General features: G+C 31.9%; 1 protein-coding gene across 1 annotated transcript in view; it reads left to right on the top strand.

The window, feature by feature from the left end:
* The window catches only part of LOC143085669 (importin-9-like), a 39492-nt gene that overhangs the window by 6930 nt on the left and 10758 nt on the right, over positions 1 to 21804 (top strand). The window contains exons 3-18 of the mRNA XM_076262159.1: positions 2237 to 2438; positions 4729 to 4817; positions 5273 to 5359; positions 6195 to 6314; positions 8235 to 8335; positions 8478 to 8536; positions 9670 to 9821; positions 10299 to 10397; positions 11295 to 11401; positions 12210 to 12349; positions 12550 to 12628; positions 14549 to 14777; positions 16632 to 16710; positions 19107 to 19252; positions 20097 to 20225; positions 21067 to 21139. Coding sequence (XP_076118274.1) covers positions 2237 to 2438; positions 4729 to 4817; positions 5273 to 5359; positions 6195 to 6314; positions 8235 to 8335; positions 8478 to 8536; positions 9670 to 9821; positions 10299 to 10397; positions 11295 to 11401; positions 12210 to 12349; positions 12550 to 12628; positions 14549 to 14777; positions 16632 to 16710; positions 19107 to 19252; positions 20097 to 20225; positions 21067 to 21139 — 1891 coding nt within the window. The remainder of the gene's footprint in view (positions 1 to 2236; positions 2439 to 4728; positions 4818 to 5272; positions 5360 to 6194; positions 6315 to 8234; positions 8336 to 8477; positions 8537 to 9669; positions 9822 to 10298; positions 10398 to 11294; positions 11402 to 12209; positions 12350 to 12549; positions 12629 to 14548; positions 14778 to 16631; positions 16711 to 19106; positions 19253 to 20096; positions 20226 to 21066; positions 21140 to 21804) is intronic.

Genomic DNA, 21804 nt, shown 5'->3' with positions numbered 1-21804 from the left:
AGGTCTCATTTGCGCTTGAAATCCCGGCAATTTTTATTGTAAAATCATGCAGTAGAAGGAAAATATAAGGAAAATAAAAACAAATATTTTGACAAATGCAAATATTGGAAACGAATCTGTAAATACAGGGCTCACGCTACCAGGAGACTTGGGCGAATAAGTCGCCTTCCCGACCGTCACTTCGCTTTCCCCGACCCCCAAAAGCGAAAACAAGTCGCCCTGTTCTTGACGATAGTCGCTCTCAGTCGCTTCCGTCATCGGACATTTTCAATTTTTACTAAGTTGATGAAACATGAATTTTTTACTGATAATTAAAGAAATTCAGACATAAACGATTCATTATCTTTAGAAAAGAGGTTGAAGCATTGTCTTCGCAGTGTGTAGCAGGTTATTTGATAAAAATACAACTTTTTATCACTTCGTGCATTCTGCAAGTTCCGGTGCTTGTTACTCGAAAACGTACATCAACCTAAATTTCGGCGGCAAAATAAGTTTGTTACTTCATTTAAACGTGATAAAAGTTGCCTCCAGTAAATGTTTAATCCATTTATTGCATTAAAACCGTCATGTTCCTTTCCAAATAACTTGTCAAACATCGTTTATTTTTGTAAATTTTCTTGTATTCGTCCGCCATTGACCGATTTCTAAACTACGTATCTGAACCGGACCAGCTATGACCGAAATCCGTTCTTTTACAATAATTACTACGGACGCACGGATGGAACAGCTGACAGAAGAATATTGATCCCAACGGGAAAAATTACGCATTCCACACGCATTAAGAGACTTTTGGTTACATCTTATTGATTGGTGTATATAATTCCCTATATTTTTTATGGATTGTTTCAAACTATTGATTAAAGTTGCTTAACTCTGAGACTATTCTACTAATATCAATATATTATGGCCCAGCTTAATAACTTTTATATTTTTTTATGAGAAACACTGAATTTCATACACAAGATACTTTTTAATTAAATTGTAATTGATATATTATAATTTCTTTACATTTTTTAAAATAAATTTTTTTCTTAGTGCTAAATATTTAGTTGGTAGTTTCTCACAAGAACCTTAGTAAAACTTAAACAACTTTTAATCTCAAAAGTTACTTTAATTGTAATTTTTTACTCATGAATTGAACAACATAAAAAGAACATTATTTACATATGGCCCTTTATACTATTGTAAAATGCAAACATTGTAGCGCACCGCGCGAAAGAGCACTTCTCTTTCAAATCTCACCACTTCTCCCTATCAGTTTCAAAAAGAGAAGTCACTTCTCCCTATAATTCTGAAGTAGTGTGAGCCCTGAAATATGGAAATATTTCAGCATATCTATGGTGAAACTGACAACAAGGATTAGTTAAAAGGTTTCTTGTTATCTCAATGTGTTTATTACATTTAATTTGTGTGGTAAATATGATTTGATCGATCATTACGAGACGTAGAAAAAGGGGGGAAAACAGAGGTTGACTGAAAAATTTTCAGGACGGAGCCAATTATTTGTGCCACAATTATATAATACGTTGTATATAATGAATTCGCTACGGAATCGAGCAACTGGTGTCTTCTATATTATATGGCAGATAAAACAACAAAATAAATGAAGACTACAAGTAGTTTTTATTCAAAATTCAACACAAATGTAATAAATTACACCTTTTACCTGTTAATTACCTGAAAATGCAGGTAACCTGATAAAAATCTTACTGAAATAATTGGCTAACATTACAGGTCATGCTCTCCTGAGCATTTTTCATGCAATAACTGTCTATCTCTTATAATAAAAAAGATACAGCAGTCTGAAAAGGAATATACTGTTCTAATGAATGAACACAAAAAAATGCAGCAGCAGCAGCCATTTTTCTATTTTTTTGTGTAGCGTTGAAAAAGTTAATGCTGCCATTGGTTCTGAAGGTAATTGATTTCTAACTTTAGAATTGTGATTAATTGATTGATTGTTGATTTGTTGATTTCTTAATATCCTTTGTTGTGTGATTTGTTAACAAGCAGTGGCATTTCAAAACTTCTTCTCAGATAAATTTTCATTGTTAAATTTCAATCTTAGTGAGGTCCAGATCTTCATTTAATGTTTCAAATATTTATCCTATATGGTTAGTTGTAACCATACAACATCAGCTTATTTGTATATAATATACTCATGTGAGATGATTTCATACTCAATACAGACTGATAATTTAGTGTTGGGCAAGACAAATTGTATTTTTTATGATAGGCGAAAGTACAGATCAGAAGAATATTACCACTTGGATTGAAAGAAAGTATCAGTAAAGTTCGAACTAGTTGTGCTTATGCCATATCTGCAATAGCCCACTGGGACTGGCCTGAAGCTTGGCCAGAATTGTTCCAGATACTGATGGAAGCCTTGACCAGTGGTCAACCTACCTCTGTACACGGAGCTATGAGAGTTTTAGCAGGTAGGTTCAAAATGATAATAAGGGATGTTTGCTACTATATAGCTCAACTGAAATTTAACAATTTACATAAGATCTAATGAACATTGAACATACATTTTGACAATTTTTTAGAGACATTAAAAAAATGTATAATTTAAACTTGTCATACATCTCACAAGATGTTACAGACATCAAACACTGAAAACCAATTATTTTTCACATGCTATTTATTTTGGGAAAGATTAGAACTTGTTCTAAATCTTTACTTGGGCACCGACCTCCCTAACAACAGGACAGGTTAGCTACTGTTACTAAATGCATTCACACTGAAATATAGTTCCCTATATAGTTCTCATGTATTTGCACATAATACACATATACACTGAAAAAACTGGGTATATTATTGGAGCAGTTCATTCAAGAATGTATGTCATTAACGTGTGTTGATGTGCAGGCTTTTTAAAAAACATTTTGATTAGGTAACTGGGTATTGATTCAACTAGTATGATTGACAACTGTCATTATCACTAAACAATCAGAGACAAGGTGGACCTTTAATTACAATGCCCCACCTCCTAAACTGCCAATTAAATTGACCACATTACCTATCAACCTCAGTCTTACATAATTCAACAGACCAATCAATGTACATATAATTCTTAATACACAAGTATTTGACCTCATAATTGAATACACAAATGTGTATATTAGATGTTTGATATTTATAAGGATGATAGATTTATTTATTGCCAATTACTTTTGATCTACATTACATAAAGTGATTCTGTAAATTATATCTGAAAGATAAATGATTAATGGATTAACAAGATCTTAAAAAAATGAAATATGAATATAAATATGAATAAATAAAAGGTATTCAAGTAAGGCCTATAATTTACTTGATAAATTTCCAATAATCATCTGTAATTAATCAACAATTAAATTAGAACACTTTTTTTTTTTTTATCTGAAACAGTATAAAAATTTTAAAACTTTTAATTATAACAAACCATTGTTTATTAGTTTATTTCCCATCAATCATTATGTCTATTTTAGTCATTTGAATTTTTTTAGAAGTGAATATATATTTTTGCAATCAAGGAAGAATCCATATTTCAATAAGATAAGTTTTTTAATTGGTTTACATTGAAAAGGTACATTTTCAATGCCCTGTGTTGAAAAATACTTAAAAATTGATCAAAAGGCACTCTAAAACTTTTAATCTTCAATGCCATATAACCTTTGTTTCAACTGACAAAATGCCCCAAAACAACATTTTTCAATTTTTTTTTGGTTGACACTTTAAAGTTTTAAGCTGTTGGTCCAGATTTATGTTTTACAAGGATAGTTGGTAACATTTACTAGATAATTCAAACTACTCTTCTAATCTTTCCATGAGTGATTTCCATCACTTTGATTATGACTTTTATGGGTAGAAAGATATCATGAATATGAATTGTCACAAATGTGGAAAACTTGGATCTTCCATTATCTCAATACATGGAATACATCAGGTAAATTTTAAAATCAATAGATTAAATATCCTCGAAGTGGTCTAGAATGGCCTAAAAATTAAATATCCTCGATGTGGTCTAGAATGGCCTAAAAATTAAATATCCTCGATGTGGTCTAGAATGGCCTAAAAATTAAATATCCTGGAAGTGGTCTAGAATGGCCTAAAAATTAAACAACGTATCCTCAAAAATAAAATAAGGTGGTTTGCACAAAATGTTTGATAGATTTCAGATCTCTCATAAAATGGTATACTTACAGATTTATATTAGAGATAATGCACAAAGAAGATGTGGTATGAGTGCCAATGAGACAACTCTCCATCTAAGTCATAATTTGTAAAAGAAAAAACATTATAGGTTTAAGTACTGTGTTCTACACGGAGCCTTGGCTCACACGCAAGCTATAAAGGGCCCCAAAATTTACTAATTTGTAAAACCATTCAAACAGGAAACCCATGGTCTAATCTATATAAAAAATAAGAAACACTTTTAAACAAAATTAACAAACGACAACCACTGAACATCAGGTTCCTGACTTAGGACAGCTGCAAACAAATGCAGTGGGTTAAAAAGTTTTAATAGGTACCAACCTTCACCCTTACCTGAAACAACATATAAAGATGTATAACTTATATATTTCAGACATCACACAAAATATTACAGACCTTAAAATTGGATTAAACATGTATAATGAAAAAGTTTCAGAGTTTCAGAATATATGTAACAATTCGATAGATAACTGATACATTTCAAGCAAGATGCTACAGACATGCACCCTTGTTATTTATACATTTCAGAATTCACCCAAGATGTAACTGACATACAGATGGGTCAAGTGGCTCCTGTAATTTTACCAGAAATGTACAAAATATTTATGGCTGCTGACGTAAGTTCAATTTAGGAGCCCTTGTTCAGAATTCAGTTGTTGCTAGCTTTCCCTACTGTGGTTTTGCATCTTTATTGTATTGTATTCTAGCTAATGGAAAAAAATCTTAATTTTCAGTCTACCAAAATTTAAGACTTTTAGACTTGAGGTTAATACAGCAAAAATTATTGCATGTTAAATGATACATGTACATCATGTTCATATATTTAAACTGATTGTTTTATCTAGATTTGTACATGGAATCCATTCTTTTAAAAGTATAAAGTGTGCTCAGTTGTTATAACATCTGAATTTAATATACAAAAGAAATATATGTGTAATGCATTTGACAATGTATGCTGACTGAAAATTTCACCTGAATATAGAATAAATGCGAAAGGTCTAAAAGATTTTAATTGTTTTACACGGTATTTGACTATTCTTTATACTGTAAAACATATTCCTATATTTTGAAGGCTTTTAGTATAAGGACAAGAGGAAGGGCAGTAACTATATTTAACACATGTGCTGCTATGATTGCTAATATGGCAGAAATTCAAAAGGTAAGAATGTAGTATGTTCGAAAAAGCCCCCTTTTTCTAGCTAAAATTTCAAAGTAGGATTTAATGACCAATATCACAATAGCCATACATACAGTCATGACAGTCACAAAAAGAATTAATTTTGATTTTATATGAAAGCGGGCTTATGTTTCCTTAGCCTAAAAATTGGTTGAAATCCTACAGATTTGGTCAAATTTCATAAAAAAAATTCTCGTTTTAAATATGAATGCTTTATAAGACACAATTAACAAATAGTTCTACTTGTCTTTTAATGAACTTTTTTTTAACTTGAAACAAAAGACTTAATATTAGGTGCCAAAAATAGCCCTTACCGAACTTACTCCTTACAAATATATATATATATTTTTAAAAAAAACATCAGGTTAAAAATCAATGTTACCACAACCACCATGTGAAAAGTAATTTAAAACAAACACATACAAAAGCTTGGTATGATCTTGATCACCATAACTGGAAACAACACCATAAAGATCTCATAATAGACTGGGTAATACCTCAAACAATGTAGACAGATAATTTTAATACCAAATTCAGTTAATAATACTACAAAGATTGATGAAATATTAGTAATTTGGTAAACAGAGATTACAGAAACATGAGTTAATTAAATAACACAGAACGGTTAAAATTAAATTCACTGTATACCTCCATCTTGAATTGTAAAATAGGAGTACATACACTTTGAGACAGATTTGCAATTTATGGGCAAGACTGTTTATTTGTATAAAGAAAATAAGTGATTTATTGCATTATCCAAAATTGTTCTTGTCTAAAATACTCATTCATAACAGAAATGTATACATGAATGTTTCAGGGTATAGCCAAGCAGCTGTTGTTCCCACTAATTCCACAGTTTACACAGGCATTTATACAGACTCTTCAAGTACCAGATGGTTTTACCTCGGACAGTGGATTAAAAATGGAAATAGTTAAGGTTGTTAGAATTTTTTTATTCTCAAGATTTCAATCATTTTATATTTCTTTCTAGAAAAAGTATGGAGTGCTTTGCAGTATCATAAATTAAATCAACATTGAGCAATAATTGATGATAAGTTCAATATTCATACTGTTATTTTAGTCAATATCTTTTGTATTGAATATCAACTCCTTGTCTAGGACAAGTTCCAAGGTCAATATCTAATTCTTGCAAATAGAAACCATAACCACACCACAAGTCAACCAATCATGCCTGGTATATTTCGAGTAATAATTTCAAGATCATTTTACACATGATAGCCAAGTTGTAAGTTTTCATCACATTTTTAGCTCACCTGACCTGAAAGTCTAGAATTCTTTTAAAAAAAATCTTCTTCTCTGAAACTACTGGGCCAAATTGGCCACAATCATCATTGGGGTATCTAGTTATAAAAATGTATCTGATAACCGGCCAACCAACCAAGATGGCCGCCATGGCTAAAAATAGTACATAGGGGTGAAATGTAGATTTTGGCTTATATCTCTGAAACCAAAGCATTTAGGGCAAATCTGACGTTGGGTAAAATTGTTTTATCAGGTCAAAATCTATCTGCCCTGAAATTTTCAGACAAATTGGACAACCTGTTGCTGGGTTGCTGCCCCCAAATTAGTAATTTTAAGGAAATTTTGCAGATTTTGGTTATTATCTTGAATATTATTATAGATAGAGATAAACTGTAAACAGCAACAATGTTCAGCAAAGTAAGATCTACAAATAAGTCAACATGACCAAAATTGTCAGTTGACCCCTTAAGGAGTTACTGCACTTTATAGTCAATTTTTAACCATTTTTCAAAAGTTTTAGTATTCTTTTAAAAAAATCTTCTCCTCTGAAACTACTGGGCCAAATTGGCCACAATCATCAGTGGGGTATCTAGTTATAAAAATGTATCCGATAACCGGCCAACCACCAAGATGGTCGCCATGGCTAAAAATAGTACATAGGGGTGAAATGTAGATTTTGGCTTATATCTCTGAAACCAAAGCATTTAGGGCAAATCTGACGTTGGGTAAAATCGTTATCAGGTCAAAATCTATCTGCCCTGAAATTTTCAGATAAATTGGACAACATGTTGCTGGGTTGCTGCCCCCGAATTGGTAATTCTAAGGAAACTGCAGATTTTGGTTATCTTGAATATTATTATAGATAGAGATAAACTGTAAACAGCAATAATGTTCAGCAAAATAAGATCTATATATAAGTCAACATGACCAAAATTGGCAATTGACCCCTTAAGGAGTTATTGCCCTTTTTGGTCAATTTTTCACAATTTTCATAACATGTAATTACTGGGCCAAGTTCATTATAGATAGAGATAATTGTAGCAACAAAAATGTTCAGTAAAGTAAGATCTACAAACACATCATCACCAAAACACAATTTTGTCAAGAATTTGTCTGTGTCCATTGTTTAATATGCACATAGACCAAGGTGAGCCTCTAGTTCTTGTGAAATACAATACAAGGATTTCTGAAATTTGGTTTCAGGGTTAGCATATGTCAGCTATACTGAGTGATGCATTTTCAGATTCATCACTCAAAAAAACATCCTGTTTACCGAACACTTTTATCATTTTACACATGATAGACAAGTTGAAAATTTACATTTTTCTGAGGAACTACAATACAAGGATTTCTGAAATTTGGTTTTCATCTTTACTCCAGCATATTAATCAAAGCTTCAGAAAAAGAGACAGAAATATGTCCATGTCGACAGATACAAATAGTAAACTTCTAATAATATATAAATTCATCTTTACAACTGAAGAAAGAAAAAAGAACAGCAAGAAGTGTCAACATCAATAAAAGGTAAACCATATTGTAGTGTACCAAAGTGAATGTGTAGTGCTGTTACATAAAATATATTTTCTACTTGCAGGCCATAACTCAGTTAGTAAAAAGTCATCCAAAGTTTATGGCACCATATTTGAATGATATTTTACCACCTATATGGTTGATTTTCACACAGAGTGCTGAGTTGTATCCTTTATTCAGTTTGCAATACGATGAAAACTATGAAAATTTTATAAATAATTTGGCAAGTATGAGTTATTGCCATCACATGCAACATGTGTTATATTTTATGATAGATACTGTAAAAAATTCCTTAACATTTCATCAGCTATGTAAGAACAGTTGTCAACAATATGGAAGATGCTAATGACCCTGTTGATTCAGATGGTTGGTAGTTTATATATAGTGTAGCTATAAGAATATTAACGATAATTGTGTATAAACTTCACATCAAGTTGGTTCTATTGTGTTTTTATGCCCCACCTAAGATAGTAAAGCAGCATTATGTTTTCTGGTCTGTGCTTTCGTCCGTCCGTCTGTCCCACTTCAGGTTAAAGTTTTTGATCAAGGTAGTTTTTGATTAAGCTGAAGTCCCATCAATTTGAAACTTAGTACACATGTTGCTTATGATATGATCTTTCTAATTTTAAAAATTTTGATAGATACTGTAAAAAAATTAGACTTTTTACCCCTAATTCACAGTCCACTCAAAATAGAAAATGAAAGTGCAAGTTTCAGGTTAAAGTTTTTGGTCAAGGTAGTTTTTGATGAAGTTGAAATACAATCAACTTCAAACTTAGTACACATGTTCCCTATGGTATGATCTTTCTAATTTTAATGCCAAATTAGATTTTTTACCAAATTTCATGGTCCATTGAACATGGAAAATGATAGTGCGAGTGGGGCATCTGTGTACTTTGGACACATTCTAGTTTATCAATGTTAAGCTCTATTATGTTGGCTTATGCCATCATTGAACATACCATGTTAAATGTAGTTATTCCTGCTTCCTCAAAGCTAAACAACATCATTCCACTTTGTTTATTCAATTGCTGTAAAGATTAATTAAAATATTATATATTAAGAATGATACCTACCATTTTTTACCCATTTAAACATACTCTTAGGGGCCTCGGTGGCTGACTAATCTTCAATAGTTCAACTACTGTAATCACTAGCCAGTCAACAATGAGGTTTTGAGATCAAACCCTGCTCTTGCAGGTGCACTCTACTCCAATTTTAATTGACTTGGATTGTCAGTTTTCCTATTAAAGGTCAGTGGTTTTCTCCAGGAATTCTAGTTTCTTCCACCAAGAAAAACTGACTGACTCAAAATAGCTCTATAGTATTTAAAGTGGCAATAAACACCAATCAACCAATCACAATACTCTTAATTGCCCCTCATACCTTTATAATTATTTTTTTAAGAAAAATCATTCATTTTCTGTCAGCTTTTGAATTACAGCTAGTTTTAGTTATGATTATAGTTGACATTGTTTTTCATTGTATCTTTTTTTCAGGAGAGGCTTTGGGATTTGAAAATCTGGTTTACAGTGTGTTTGAATTTGTACAAGTTTTAATAGACACTTCAAAGTTCCGTAATACTGTGAAGAAGTCTGTCAATGATATACTATACTATGTTATCATTTATATGCAGATGACAGATGATCAGGTAGGTAAACGGACTCAGTAGAAAAGAAGATGTATATTTATCAGAAAAATCAGCAAACAACAAAGTAAAAACATGAACAGAAATCTACAAATAAACATGGTCTTCAAATTAACGATGGTGGAGTTTCTAGACAAAATAAAAATAAGAAAATGTGGTATGATTGCCAATTCAGTATCGGTGAATGGTGTGTATATTAAATTTAAAGAATTATCAACAATGACAAATTGCTCATTAAAGAAGCATTCTCACATTTCCCAATAAGTGGGCTAGTACAAAACAAAATCAACTGACAAGGAAAAGCAAAAATATTCACACAACTCGTGCCAATGAATTAAGGATACAATTTTCCTTCTTTTTCAAGTTTTTTTTCTCTCTCAGCAATGAATTTTTTTTTAAGGCTCCAAATGGTTTATAAAATATATTACCTTGAAGATATTTATGTGATTTAATTTTTAATAATTATTTTTTTTATGTTAGGTCAGATTGTGGTCCAATAATCCAGATCAGTTTGTAGAAGATGAAGATGATGAATCTTTTTCATATTCTGTTAGAATCTCTTCACAAGATTTACTACTGGTGAGTTGTCTCCAATGTCTTATTTTGTACATCAGAATCTCAACTGCTTGTAATAAATTTCTTGTGTTTTTATTGTACATTAGAATCTCCCCACAAGATTAACTTGATGAGTTGTCTCCTTGTCTATTTTGTACATCAAAATCTCCCCACAAGATTTACTGCTGGTGAGTTGTCTCCCATATCTATATTGTATATCAAAATCTCAACTGCTTGTAAGAAATCTCTCATGTTTATATTGTACATCAGAATCTCCACAAGATTTACACTGCCGGTAAGATGTCTCCCATGTCTATTTTGTACATCAGAATCTTTCCACAAGATTTCAGCTGGTGAGTTGTCTCCCATATTTATATTGTACATCAAAATCTCAACTGCTTGTAAGAAATCTCTCATGTTTATATTGTACATCAGAATCTCCACAAGATTTACACTGCCGGTAAGATGTCTCCCATGTCTATTTTGTACAGCAGAATCTCCCCACAAGATTTAATGCTGGTGAGTTGTCTCCCATGTCATATTTTGTACAGCAGAATCTCCCCACAAGATTTAATGCTGGTGGGTTGTCTCCTTGTCTATTTTGTACAGCAGAATATCCCCACAAGATTAACTTGGTGAGTTGTCTCCCATGTCTATTTTGTACATCAGAATCTCCTCACAAGATTCACTGCTAGTAAGTTGTCTCCCATGTCATATTTTGTACATCAGAATCTCACCAAAAGATTTACTGCTGGTGAGTTGTCTCCTTGTCTATATTGTATATCAGAATCTCCCCAAAAGATGTAATGCTGGTGAGTTGTCTCCCATGTTTATAATGCACATATTCTTTCTTATTTTAAGACATTCAATTCATGTTTTCTTTGGTTAAGTTATTATAAATGTATTTTTTGTATATTTCAGTCATTAGCCAGCGAGTTCCAGGCAGAAAGTGCTCCAGCTTTATGTGCAGCAATAACCAAACATTTACAAGAATCAGAACAACAGAAGAATTCGGGCAATGAGAACTGGTAATGAGGCTAAATGATATATGTATCTATAAGGGAAGATTGATCATTGTTGTTTGACATTCAATGGCTAATTATAAGCTAATAATCTGGTTTATCTCTATAAAACTTTCTCAGACATACAAACCATAAATGTAAGACATTAGCATTCTGTGACTTTTAATATACAACAATGGTTTGTTTTATGTTGAAGAAACACAGTTGTATATTTTTATTTAGGAAGAACAATTCATTTTTCTGTCATTTATTTCTTTGTTTCAGGTTAGATATTTATAATTTGTATATGTTTGCTGTGCAAAAAGCGATGACTTGTTACTTTAAATTCAGAAATTATTGTGTGCTTAATTATTATTGTGATTTTGTCATTTTAGACTAAAATGTTATTCTAAGTTTTGCAATATTGAGAAAAATCCTGTTTAATTCATATAAAATATTTCAAAATAAGAGTTTAAATTATTACGAGTATATTACCAATGTTATTTCAACTGATCGGGCGGAGCTTATGTTTTAATTTGCATAAGGACAGTCTATTTGAAGATGTGTGTGATAAGGATGATTGCCGTTATAATTATAACTGATTTCTAATCACCTATCAGTGTCATCAAAGGAATTTACAAAAGAATGACTGGACACTTCATTGATGAGTTTATTCTAAAACACCTATCTATAGATGGACTGGTTTATTATGAGAGAACTGGTTAAACTCTAACCAGTCAAGTGAAATAAATTGAGTAATAACACTGTGGCATTTTTCACAATAATAAAAACATGTCAATAATTTCTGAATTTACAGTATAGATTTCTGTTTCAGGTGGAAGATCCATGAGTCATGTATGCTAGCTATGGGTAGTGTGATGAATTTGGTTGTCGAGTATGTTCAGACTGGGAAAGTACAGTTTGATGTCATGGGATTTTTACAAACTGTTGTTTTAAATGATATGAATTACTCAGGTAAATAAATAATCTCTTATTTTTATAACTTTTGAATTGATAACGTCTGATGGATTTCTTCTTTCAGTTAATTTTTTTTTAATAATTCTTGTATGAAACACGAAATTTAACTTTTGACTAGACCGGCAATCTGATGATTTTATAGGTTTACAAGTGTATGAGTAACAAATACTATTATTCGTTCTTTTATTTATTTGCAGCGTCTCCATTCCTAGTAGGTAGATGTTTATGGGCTGCCAGTAGATATGTAGAAGCCATGACACCGGATTTATTACAGAGGTAACTGAACTCTAGGAATCTGAAAACTTAATGTTGATATAGAATATAGTAATCATGGAGAATTTATTATCATTTATCTAATGAAATTGAAAATCCAACTTTTTTATCATATTTTTTTTGTGTTTACTGAAATAGAAATAATATGTTATGTTAAAAGTGGGAGTATTTTTAAATTTATGAAGTTTATGATAATGACATTTTTATTCATATGCTTATATTTTTCCAAACTTCTATATACCAAGCTTTAAAAGGGAAAAAAACGGTTGTTTTATTTGCTAGAAGAAGAAAAAACCGATAGATTATAGAAATATCAAAGTTTGCCGAAATTTTTATTGCTAAATTACTAAAATTTAATAACCAGGCTCCCAACCATAGAAAACTGTTTTAAGTTCTTATTTTTCAACAATTGTCTCTTGTATATTTCAAAATCTTTAAAAAAAAAAAAAAGAAGATGCATTGAAAAACTTATTAGACTCTCCTTAACCCTTTCACCGATAGCTGCCCAGACAGAAGCTACTCTGAGACAATGGCTTCCCTGGCTACTATTACTCAAGTGGGAGATCTGCATAATAAATGTAAATAAAAACTTGTCTGTAGTTATTTGTGTATTTATTTTATCATGTTCATTCACTTACACCATGTTCACAGTTTTGTTCATGTTTTGATAATTTTTTCTTCATAAACTATTCAAATTTTCATAGGAGTAGGTCCAGTATGACCCCTTTTTGGCCTCAAAATATAGCAGTTTTACAAAAAATTTAAAAGTAAACTTTTAGTTATTTATAGGAAAGTAGAATGCTTCTGCTACATAAATGTGGGCTTTTTTAACAATACAATGCACACATATCGAGTACTAGCATCTTTAAGTCATGCTAAATTACTGAAATGTTAAAAAATTTTGCATTTTAGTTAAATTCTAGACGGTTTCTGCCTTATAAGAATGTGGCCGCATATGTGTTTCTTCTTTATATTGAAATGTAAGTTGTATTTTATGATAATACATAACATATATATAAAGGTTGAGGATGAACACGATGCGGCCACTTTCATTTTTGACAAAAACCATCTGAAAAGTGACATTTTTTTGGATATTTGATAAATTTTTCATATTTAAGCTTGAATCGGAGCGTTTTTAATGAGTAAATCAGTTAAAATCTTTCACATAAACTAATTGAATCGACTGAAATAGACACTTAAGTGTTTGGAAAGTGTCAAAAATCTTTCGTCAGATGAATTTGAAATTTGAGGCCATATTCAGCCCTTAACGGACCAACTCCTTTTCGGCATTATCTAGGTGAAATTCTCAAAATTCTGCTCTTTGACCCAAAATCCTAATTTTTTAACCCAAAACGGCAAAATTTTGAAAAATTTAATGAGGCTGTACAAATTCCTTAGGAGTTGTTTGACTGTCACTTTGGTATCTTTCGTCCCTCTTTTACACTAAACGATGTCCATTCCAAGTGTTTTGTACATAAAACGACATTTTATGTCAAAAAAGTATACTAGTTTGGCTTTAATTTTTCCATATTCTTTCAAAAAAAATGTTCCCTCATTTCAAATTCTCGTAAATTCCGTAAATTTTCTCTGATTTTGACACGGTTTCAACAAAAAAAGATAACTCGTGTTTGCACTATTTTGAGCTGGAAATATAAAAGAGGTATTCCGATCCAGATAAAATGGGACTCATCGTCAGCTATCTGAAGCGTGAATCCTGGTAAACCGGGACTAATCAGCTAAAGGGTTAAGCTAGCAAAAAGCCTTGTCTTGCACTCATAATCATGGAATTATCATATTGCATTTTACTTCCATGTACTAACAGACTATTGAATTTTATTGGAATTTTTATATGAACAAAGATTATTTGTAGGATTGATAAGTTTTTCTTCAAACTACCTTATACATTTGATATTTACATTACAGATTTTTACAGTCTACAATAGGTGGTCTCCACCCTACCCAACCAGCAGTTGTTAGAGTATCTGCCATAAGATCGGTATATAGTTACTGTATTCATTTTAAATCTCTGAAGAATCCACAAGTACTAACACCATTCCTTCCCAACATAATGGATGGATTATTGTCTGTAGCTACACAGTTTTCATCAGATGTGCTGTCTTTGTGTCTAGAATCCATAGCCACAGTGTTATCTGTAAGTTTATATAATACTTATAAGTTGGAACAGACTATACAATTGTATGCTCATTAAACCTTTTGACTTTTTATGCCCCACCTACGATAGTAGAGGGGCATTATGTTTTCTGGTCTGTGCGTCCGTTCGTCCGTCTGTTCGTTCGTTCGTTCGTTCGTCCGTCTGTCCCGCTTCAGGTTAAAGTTTTTGGTCAAGGTAGTTTTTGATGAAGTTGAAGTCCAATCAACTTGAAACTTAGTACACATGTTCCTTATGATATGATCTTTCTAATTTAAATGCCAAATTAGAGTTTTGACCCCAATTTTACGGTTCACTGATAGAAAATGATAGTGCAAATTTCAGGTTAAAGTTTTTGGCTTCAGGTTAAAGTTTTTGGTCAAGGTAGTTTTTGATGAAGTTGAAGTCCAATCAACTTGAAACTTAGTATACATGTGCCCTATGATATGATCTTTCTAATTTAAATGCCAAATTAGAGTTTTGACCCCAATTTTACGGTTCACTGAACATAGAAAATGATAGTGCAAATTTCAGGTTAAAGTTTTTGGCTTCAGGTTAAAGTTTTTGGTCAAGGTAGTTTTTGATGAAGTTGAAGTCCAATCAACTTGAAACTTAGTATACATGTGCCCTATGATATGATCTTTCTAATTTAAATGCCAAATTAGAGTTTTGACCCCAATTTTACGGTTCACTGAACATAGAAAATGATAGTGCAAATTTCAGGTTAAAGTTTTTGGTCAAGGTAGTTTTTGATGAAGTTGAAGTCCAATCAACTTGAAACTTAGTATACATGTGCCCTATGATATGATCTTTCTAATTTAAATGCCAAATTAGAGTTTTGACCCCAATTTTACGGTTCACTGAACATAGAAAATGATAGTGCAAATTTCAGGTTAAAGTTTTTGGCTTCAGGTTAAAGTTTTTGGTCAAGGTAGTTTTTGATGAAGTTGAAGTCCAATCAACTTGAAACTTAGTATACATGTGCCTTATGATATGATCTTTCTAATTTAAATGCCAAATTAGAGTTTTGACCCCAATTTTACGGTTCACTGAACATAGAAAATGATAGCGCAAATTTCAGGTTAAAGTTTTTGGTCAAGGTAGTTTTTGATAAAGTAGAAGTCCAATCAACTTGAAACTTAGTATACATGTTCCCTTTGATAAGATCATTCTAATTTTAATGCCAAATTAGAGAATTTATTCCAATTTCACAGTCCTTTAAACATAGAAAATGATAGTGTGAGTGGGGCATCCGTGTACTGTGGACACATTCTTGTTTGTTTTCTTAACTAATTGATAATTGGTATAATTAATTGTGGGCAAACCAAGAGTAAACCAATTAAATGTGGACAAACCAGGAGTAAACCAATTAAATGTGGTCAAACCAAGAGTAAACCAAAAAGATAGCATTCAGCCTTTGTCAGAAATTAGTCTTTGTATCTTATTATATAATGTACAGTTGTTCATTTCATAAATCTAAAATCAAAAGTTCAAATCAGTTTGGTGTTAAATTTATCAAGAAAAACAAAAATTTGTCACTCCATTGATAAAACAATTACAATTCACTAGTTATTTTGTAAATTGTAATTGTTTTATGATTTCATAAGCTTATGTGGTCCTACATCATAGGAATGGAAGATGTCCCTCGTTAATAAAGATTGGTGTTTCAAACAAATATCAAACAATGATAAGTAAAGAATACCAAAATTTGCATGCCCCACCGTCAATAGTAAGGGGTATTATGCTTTTCTTCTGTTCTTTCATGTATGATGGGCATGGTGTTCTTAAGACACATTATTGTTTCACTTTTGTAAAAAATGTCTTTGGCTCTATTGCTTCTATTATTGTATATTTCAGGTAGACAAAGCATTCACAGCAACTGTTGAGAATAAAATTACACCACTTACTTTAGCAGTGTATCTAAAATATTCTTGTGGTAATGTATTTATCTAAGCTTAATTTATTAATTTTTAGCTCACCTGGCCCGAAGGGCCAAGTGAGCTTTTCTCATCACTTGGCGTCCGGCGTCCGTCGTCGACCGTCGTCGTCGTCCTGCGTTAACTTTTACAAAAATCTTCTCCTCTGAAACTACTAGGCCAAATTTAACCAAACTTGGCCACAATCATCATTGGGGTATCTAGTTTAAAAATTGTGTCCGGTGACCCCGCCAACTAACCAAGATGGCCGCCATGGCTATAAATAGAACATAGGGGTAAAATGCAGTTTTTGGCTTATAACTCAAAAACCAAAGCATTTAGGGCAAATCTGACAAAGGGTAATATTGTTAATCAGGTTAAGATCTATCTGCTCTGAAATTTTCAGATGAATCTGACATTCCGTTGTTAGGTTGCTGCCCCTGAATTGGTAATTTTAAGGAAATTTTGTTGTTTTTGGTTATTATCTTGAATATTATTTTAGATAGAGATAAACTGTAAAAAGCAATAATGTTCAGCAAAGAAAGATCTACAAATAAGTCAACATGACCAAAATGATCAGTTGACCACTTTAGGAGTTATTGCCCTTTATAGTCAATTTTTAACCATTTTTCGTAAATCTTAGTAATCTTTTTGAAAAATCTTCTCCTCTGAAACTGCTGGACCAAATTATTTGAAACTTGGCCACAATCATCATTGGGGTATCTAGTTTAAAAATTGTGTCCGGTGACCCCGCCAACTAACCAAGATGACCGCCATGGCTATAAATAGAACATAGGGGTAAAATGCAGTTTTTGGCTTATAACTCAAAAACCAAAGCATTTAGAGCTAATCTGACATTGGATAAAATTGTTAATCAGGCGAAGATCTATCTGCCCTGAAATTTTCAGATGAATTGGACAACCTGTTTTTGGGTTGCGGCCCCTGAATTGTTAATTTTAAGGAAATTTTGCTGTTTTTGGTTATTATATTGAATATTATTATAGATATAGGTAAACTGTAAACAGCAATAATGTTCAGCAAGGTCAGAGTTACAAATAAGTCAACATGACCAAAATGGTCAGTTGACCTCTTTAGGAGTTATTGCCCTTTAAAGTCAATTTTTAACCATTTTTCGTAAATTTTATATATCTTTTACTAAAATCTTCTTCTCTGAAACTGCTGTGCCAAATTGATCCAAACTTGGCCACAATCATCTTTGGGGTTTCTTGTTTAAAAAATGTGTCCGGTGACCTGGCCATCAAACCAAGATGGCCGCCACTGCTAAAAATAGAACATAGGGGTAAAATGCAGTTTTTGGTTTATAACTCAAAAACCAAATAATTTAGAGAAAATCTGACATGAAGTAAAATTGTTAATCAGGTCAAGATCTATCTGCCCTGAAATTTTCAGATGAATTGGACAACCTGTTTTTGGGTTGCGGCCCCTGAATTGGTAATTTTAAGGACATTTTGCTGTTTTTGGTTATTATATTGAATATTATTATAGATATAGGTAAACTATAAACAGCAATAATTTTCAGCAAAGTAAGATCTACAAATAAGTCAACATGAACGAAATGGTCAATTGACCCCTGTAGGAGTTATTGAACTTTGTAGTCAATTTTCAATCTGCTTCCTTTGTTTAATATTCACATAGACCAAGGTGAGCGACACAGGCTCTTTAGAGCCTCTAGTTCTCTTTTCCTGACATTCTTTTATTTTAAACCACCTCACTGGCCTCGTAGTAGCCTGCTATTCTGAAATGAAGGAGGTCATATGTTAGATTCACACCTTGGTCAAATCATTCAAAGACTTGAAAAATTGTATTTTTGCTGTTTCTCCACAAAGCACAATATATTTGAGAAAAAGAGCAATGACTGGTTGGCTCAGAGAGACGGAACAATGTGTCTTTCTGCAGACTTTTACTTAATGAACAACAAGAGCACATAAAATTCCTCTCTGTATAGGTCTTGTACAAAGCAAGTTAAAAAGACATGGTTTTCCTGTCCTTTGTATGCATGATGTATTTACCACTGGGAGTTAAACAACAATTCATTATCATCATACTCTTTACACTTTTTTGCCCATACATGGTATTGGTATGGTTGTCCACTTTGTTCTTAAAAGCTGATAACAAACACTGTAAAATGTGTGGCCTGAAGATCAATCGTAAAAAGTTCAGAACTTGAGTACATGTTTACAACTTGTTGTTTTATATGTTTTGTCTTTATTCCAATAAAATTAGGATTCTTCAACACTTCTAGAAGATTGTAAAATAAAATGTTTGCTACCTATAGGTCAAGTCGCATGCCTATGTATATGTACATACCCTAGGTTAATACTCACAAATAGTCTTTAGAGTCGGATAACTCATAAAATTATATTCTATAGTTATACAATAAATGTTTTATCAATAGATCCTGTTATTGGTGGTATAGTACAAGATATATTTAGAGAACTATCAGAAAATGAAAACTGTCGACAGTCACTTGAAGATAGATTATTACCTACACTGACAAGCATACTTCATTCTCCAGATAAAGTTCCTCTTGGAATGCCATCGGTATGTACTTGTAGCACACAACCACACATCTTTACAACAAATAGTAAGGGCTATTCCATTAAAGTGTATCGGGGAGGGTATGAAGGACTTTCAAAATATCAGTACAACCAAGAACCAATTTTTAGATAATTTTGCATAATGGTAATAGGTGCATACTGGGTAAAAAACCATGACCCACATTCAATAATTAAACTTCTATTCCTATCCTCTTGCTAACATATTAATGGAATAGCCCTTCAAAAGCTGTTTCTAACATTGAACAGGGCAAACATTTGTATTTTATTGAAAACTTGTTTCTCTAGGAGTATAAAATACAAATTGTGATAAAAGATAAAACAATGTTCTTTAGTCTTCTGTCATGCTTCCTGAGAATTACATATATGCTTTTAACTCTGGTAAATTGAAATGTATCACAGTTTAGAAAAGGAAATAAAGAGCTATCTTAAAATATCCTCTAACTGATCTATACAAAACTATTGAACTACTCACATAAGACATGAAGTGCTATTCTTGAAGAAGTTATGATAATAATGATATTATTATTTTCAAGCTTTCAAGAAGATAAATTAAGACTAGAATCTTGACAATTTCTTATGTAGTTATACTTCTTTTGTTGGATAAATATTTCCTCAGTTATGACATTCTTATATTGTACAAGAATTTAAAACTTTGGATGCAATGTAAAATGACTTTATATGTGATTTTTAGACATCATTAGAGTTGTTATATATGTGATTTTTAGACATCATTAGAGTTGTTATATATGTGATTTTTAGACATCGTTAGAGTTGTTATATATGTGATTTTTAGACATCATTAGAGTTGTTATATATGTGATTTTTAGACATCGTTAGAGTTGTTAGAAGTCCTAGTCAGATCCAGTAATGGACCATTATCCAATGGTATGGTGACTAAAGGTTTTCCTGCTGTTGTACATGCTACACTCAATACTGATGACAATGCCACTATGCAGGTAATGTTTTGATTGCCTTGGAATTCAGATCCTTCTGACTGTAAAAAAAATATTTCTTTAGTTAAATGTCTAAATACTCTTTAATTTCTTAACTTGATGTCTGTGCCAATTTCATTAAAAATATCCAAAAATCAACTATTTCATACATAGATGCAGAGTTGTAAATGAGAAATTGATTGATAGGCAACAGCGCACTAAATGTTAGCCTTGAGCATTTTTTTCTTCTGTTTTTATACCCCCACATCAGATAAGTGGGGGTATACTGTTTTACCCCTGTCTATCCATCCGTCTGTCCGTTTGTCCCATGAATATTTTTTGTGTGATGCGTTTTAAGATTTATCACTCATCAACTTTCTGTTTACCAAACACTTGTATCATTTTACACATAATACCCAAGTTGAAAATTTTCGTCACATTTTTCTTAGGAACTACAATACAAGGATGTCTGAAATTTGGTTTAAGGCTTTATATAAAACAGCTTTACCGTGTGATGTGTTTTCAGATTCATCACTCAACAACTTCCTGTTAAACGAAATATTTGGAGGGGGTATCATCAGTGAGCAGTAGCTCACAGTTTTACTTGTTTGTCTTTTAGTCTACTGTTTCCGTTCATCCTATTGTGTTTATTTGAATCTTGAGTGGGGACCTAAAATTTGGCATCAAGCTTTATGTGAGCAATCCATAATCTTTGTCTTCTTTTTTACAGATTTTTATTTATACTTGCACATAAGGGCCATGTATGTAATTTTTGTAACATTTCTGTTGGGTACAATTTTAATTTGCCAGTTTCTTCTTTTAATGAATTATGTACAGTTTATAATGGATCTTGTTATTTCTACAGAATGGAGGTGAATGTTTACGAGCTTTTGCATCTGTTGGGTTGGAACAAGTTATGGTTTGGCATGATGAACAAGGTAGGCAAGAACAAGTAAATATTATTTTTTTTATTTTAGGTCAAATATACTGTTGATTCATTAATATTGGTTTGATACTAATTTTTGTGCATTTGGTTGGTACTTGTATTGGGAACCACAAATTTTTATATGTTCAAGGAATTACAAATTTATTAAAAGAATGTACCGTAGATACTCGCCTATTAGTCGATCCGACTATAAGTCGGATGCCCTTTTCAGCTTCAAATTCTGAGAATTTAGTCTTGACCCTCGTATAAGTCGGACAAAATTTGGACATTTGTTTTGCAGCTGACAGTTACTGAACGCCGGTAAAACCAATGCAAATCCAGGAATTATATTCATTTTCTGCATGAATGTTTGTTTGGTTTGAATTTAGTTGATGTTGATTATGATAATTTATATAGCTGTTAATAATAAAGATGTATTTATTCCTGTTGTTTTGTTCACTGTTTGATTACAGATTAGCCATGTGTTGTTTACGTAATGCATCAATGATTTTGTAGGGTATGACTAACAACCTATTGTTTGAGAAAAGCGAACATAAACCAATATGAACCTGAAAAAATTTAAAGTCAATCAATATTTTTCACAGCACACATAACTCAGTGTTAAAAGAGCATGTACACTTCATAATTCTTATTATATTGTGATGATTAAAAAAAATA

This window comes from Mytilus galloprovincialis, chromosome 1 (genome assembly GCF_965363235.1).
Source record: "Mytilus galloprovincialis chromosome 1, xbMytGall1.hap1.1, whole genome shotgun sequence".
Classification (NCBI taxonomy): domain Eukaryota; kingdom Metazoa; phylum Mollusca; class Bivalvia; order Mytilida; family Mytilidae; genus Mytilus; species Mytilus galloprovincialis.
Note: the sequence above shows the minus strand (reverse complement) of the source record. Positions and strands in the feature narration are given on the sequence as shown.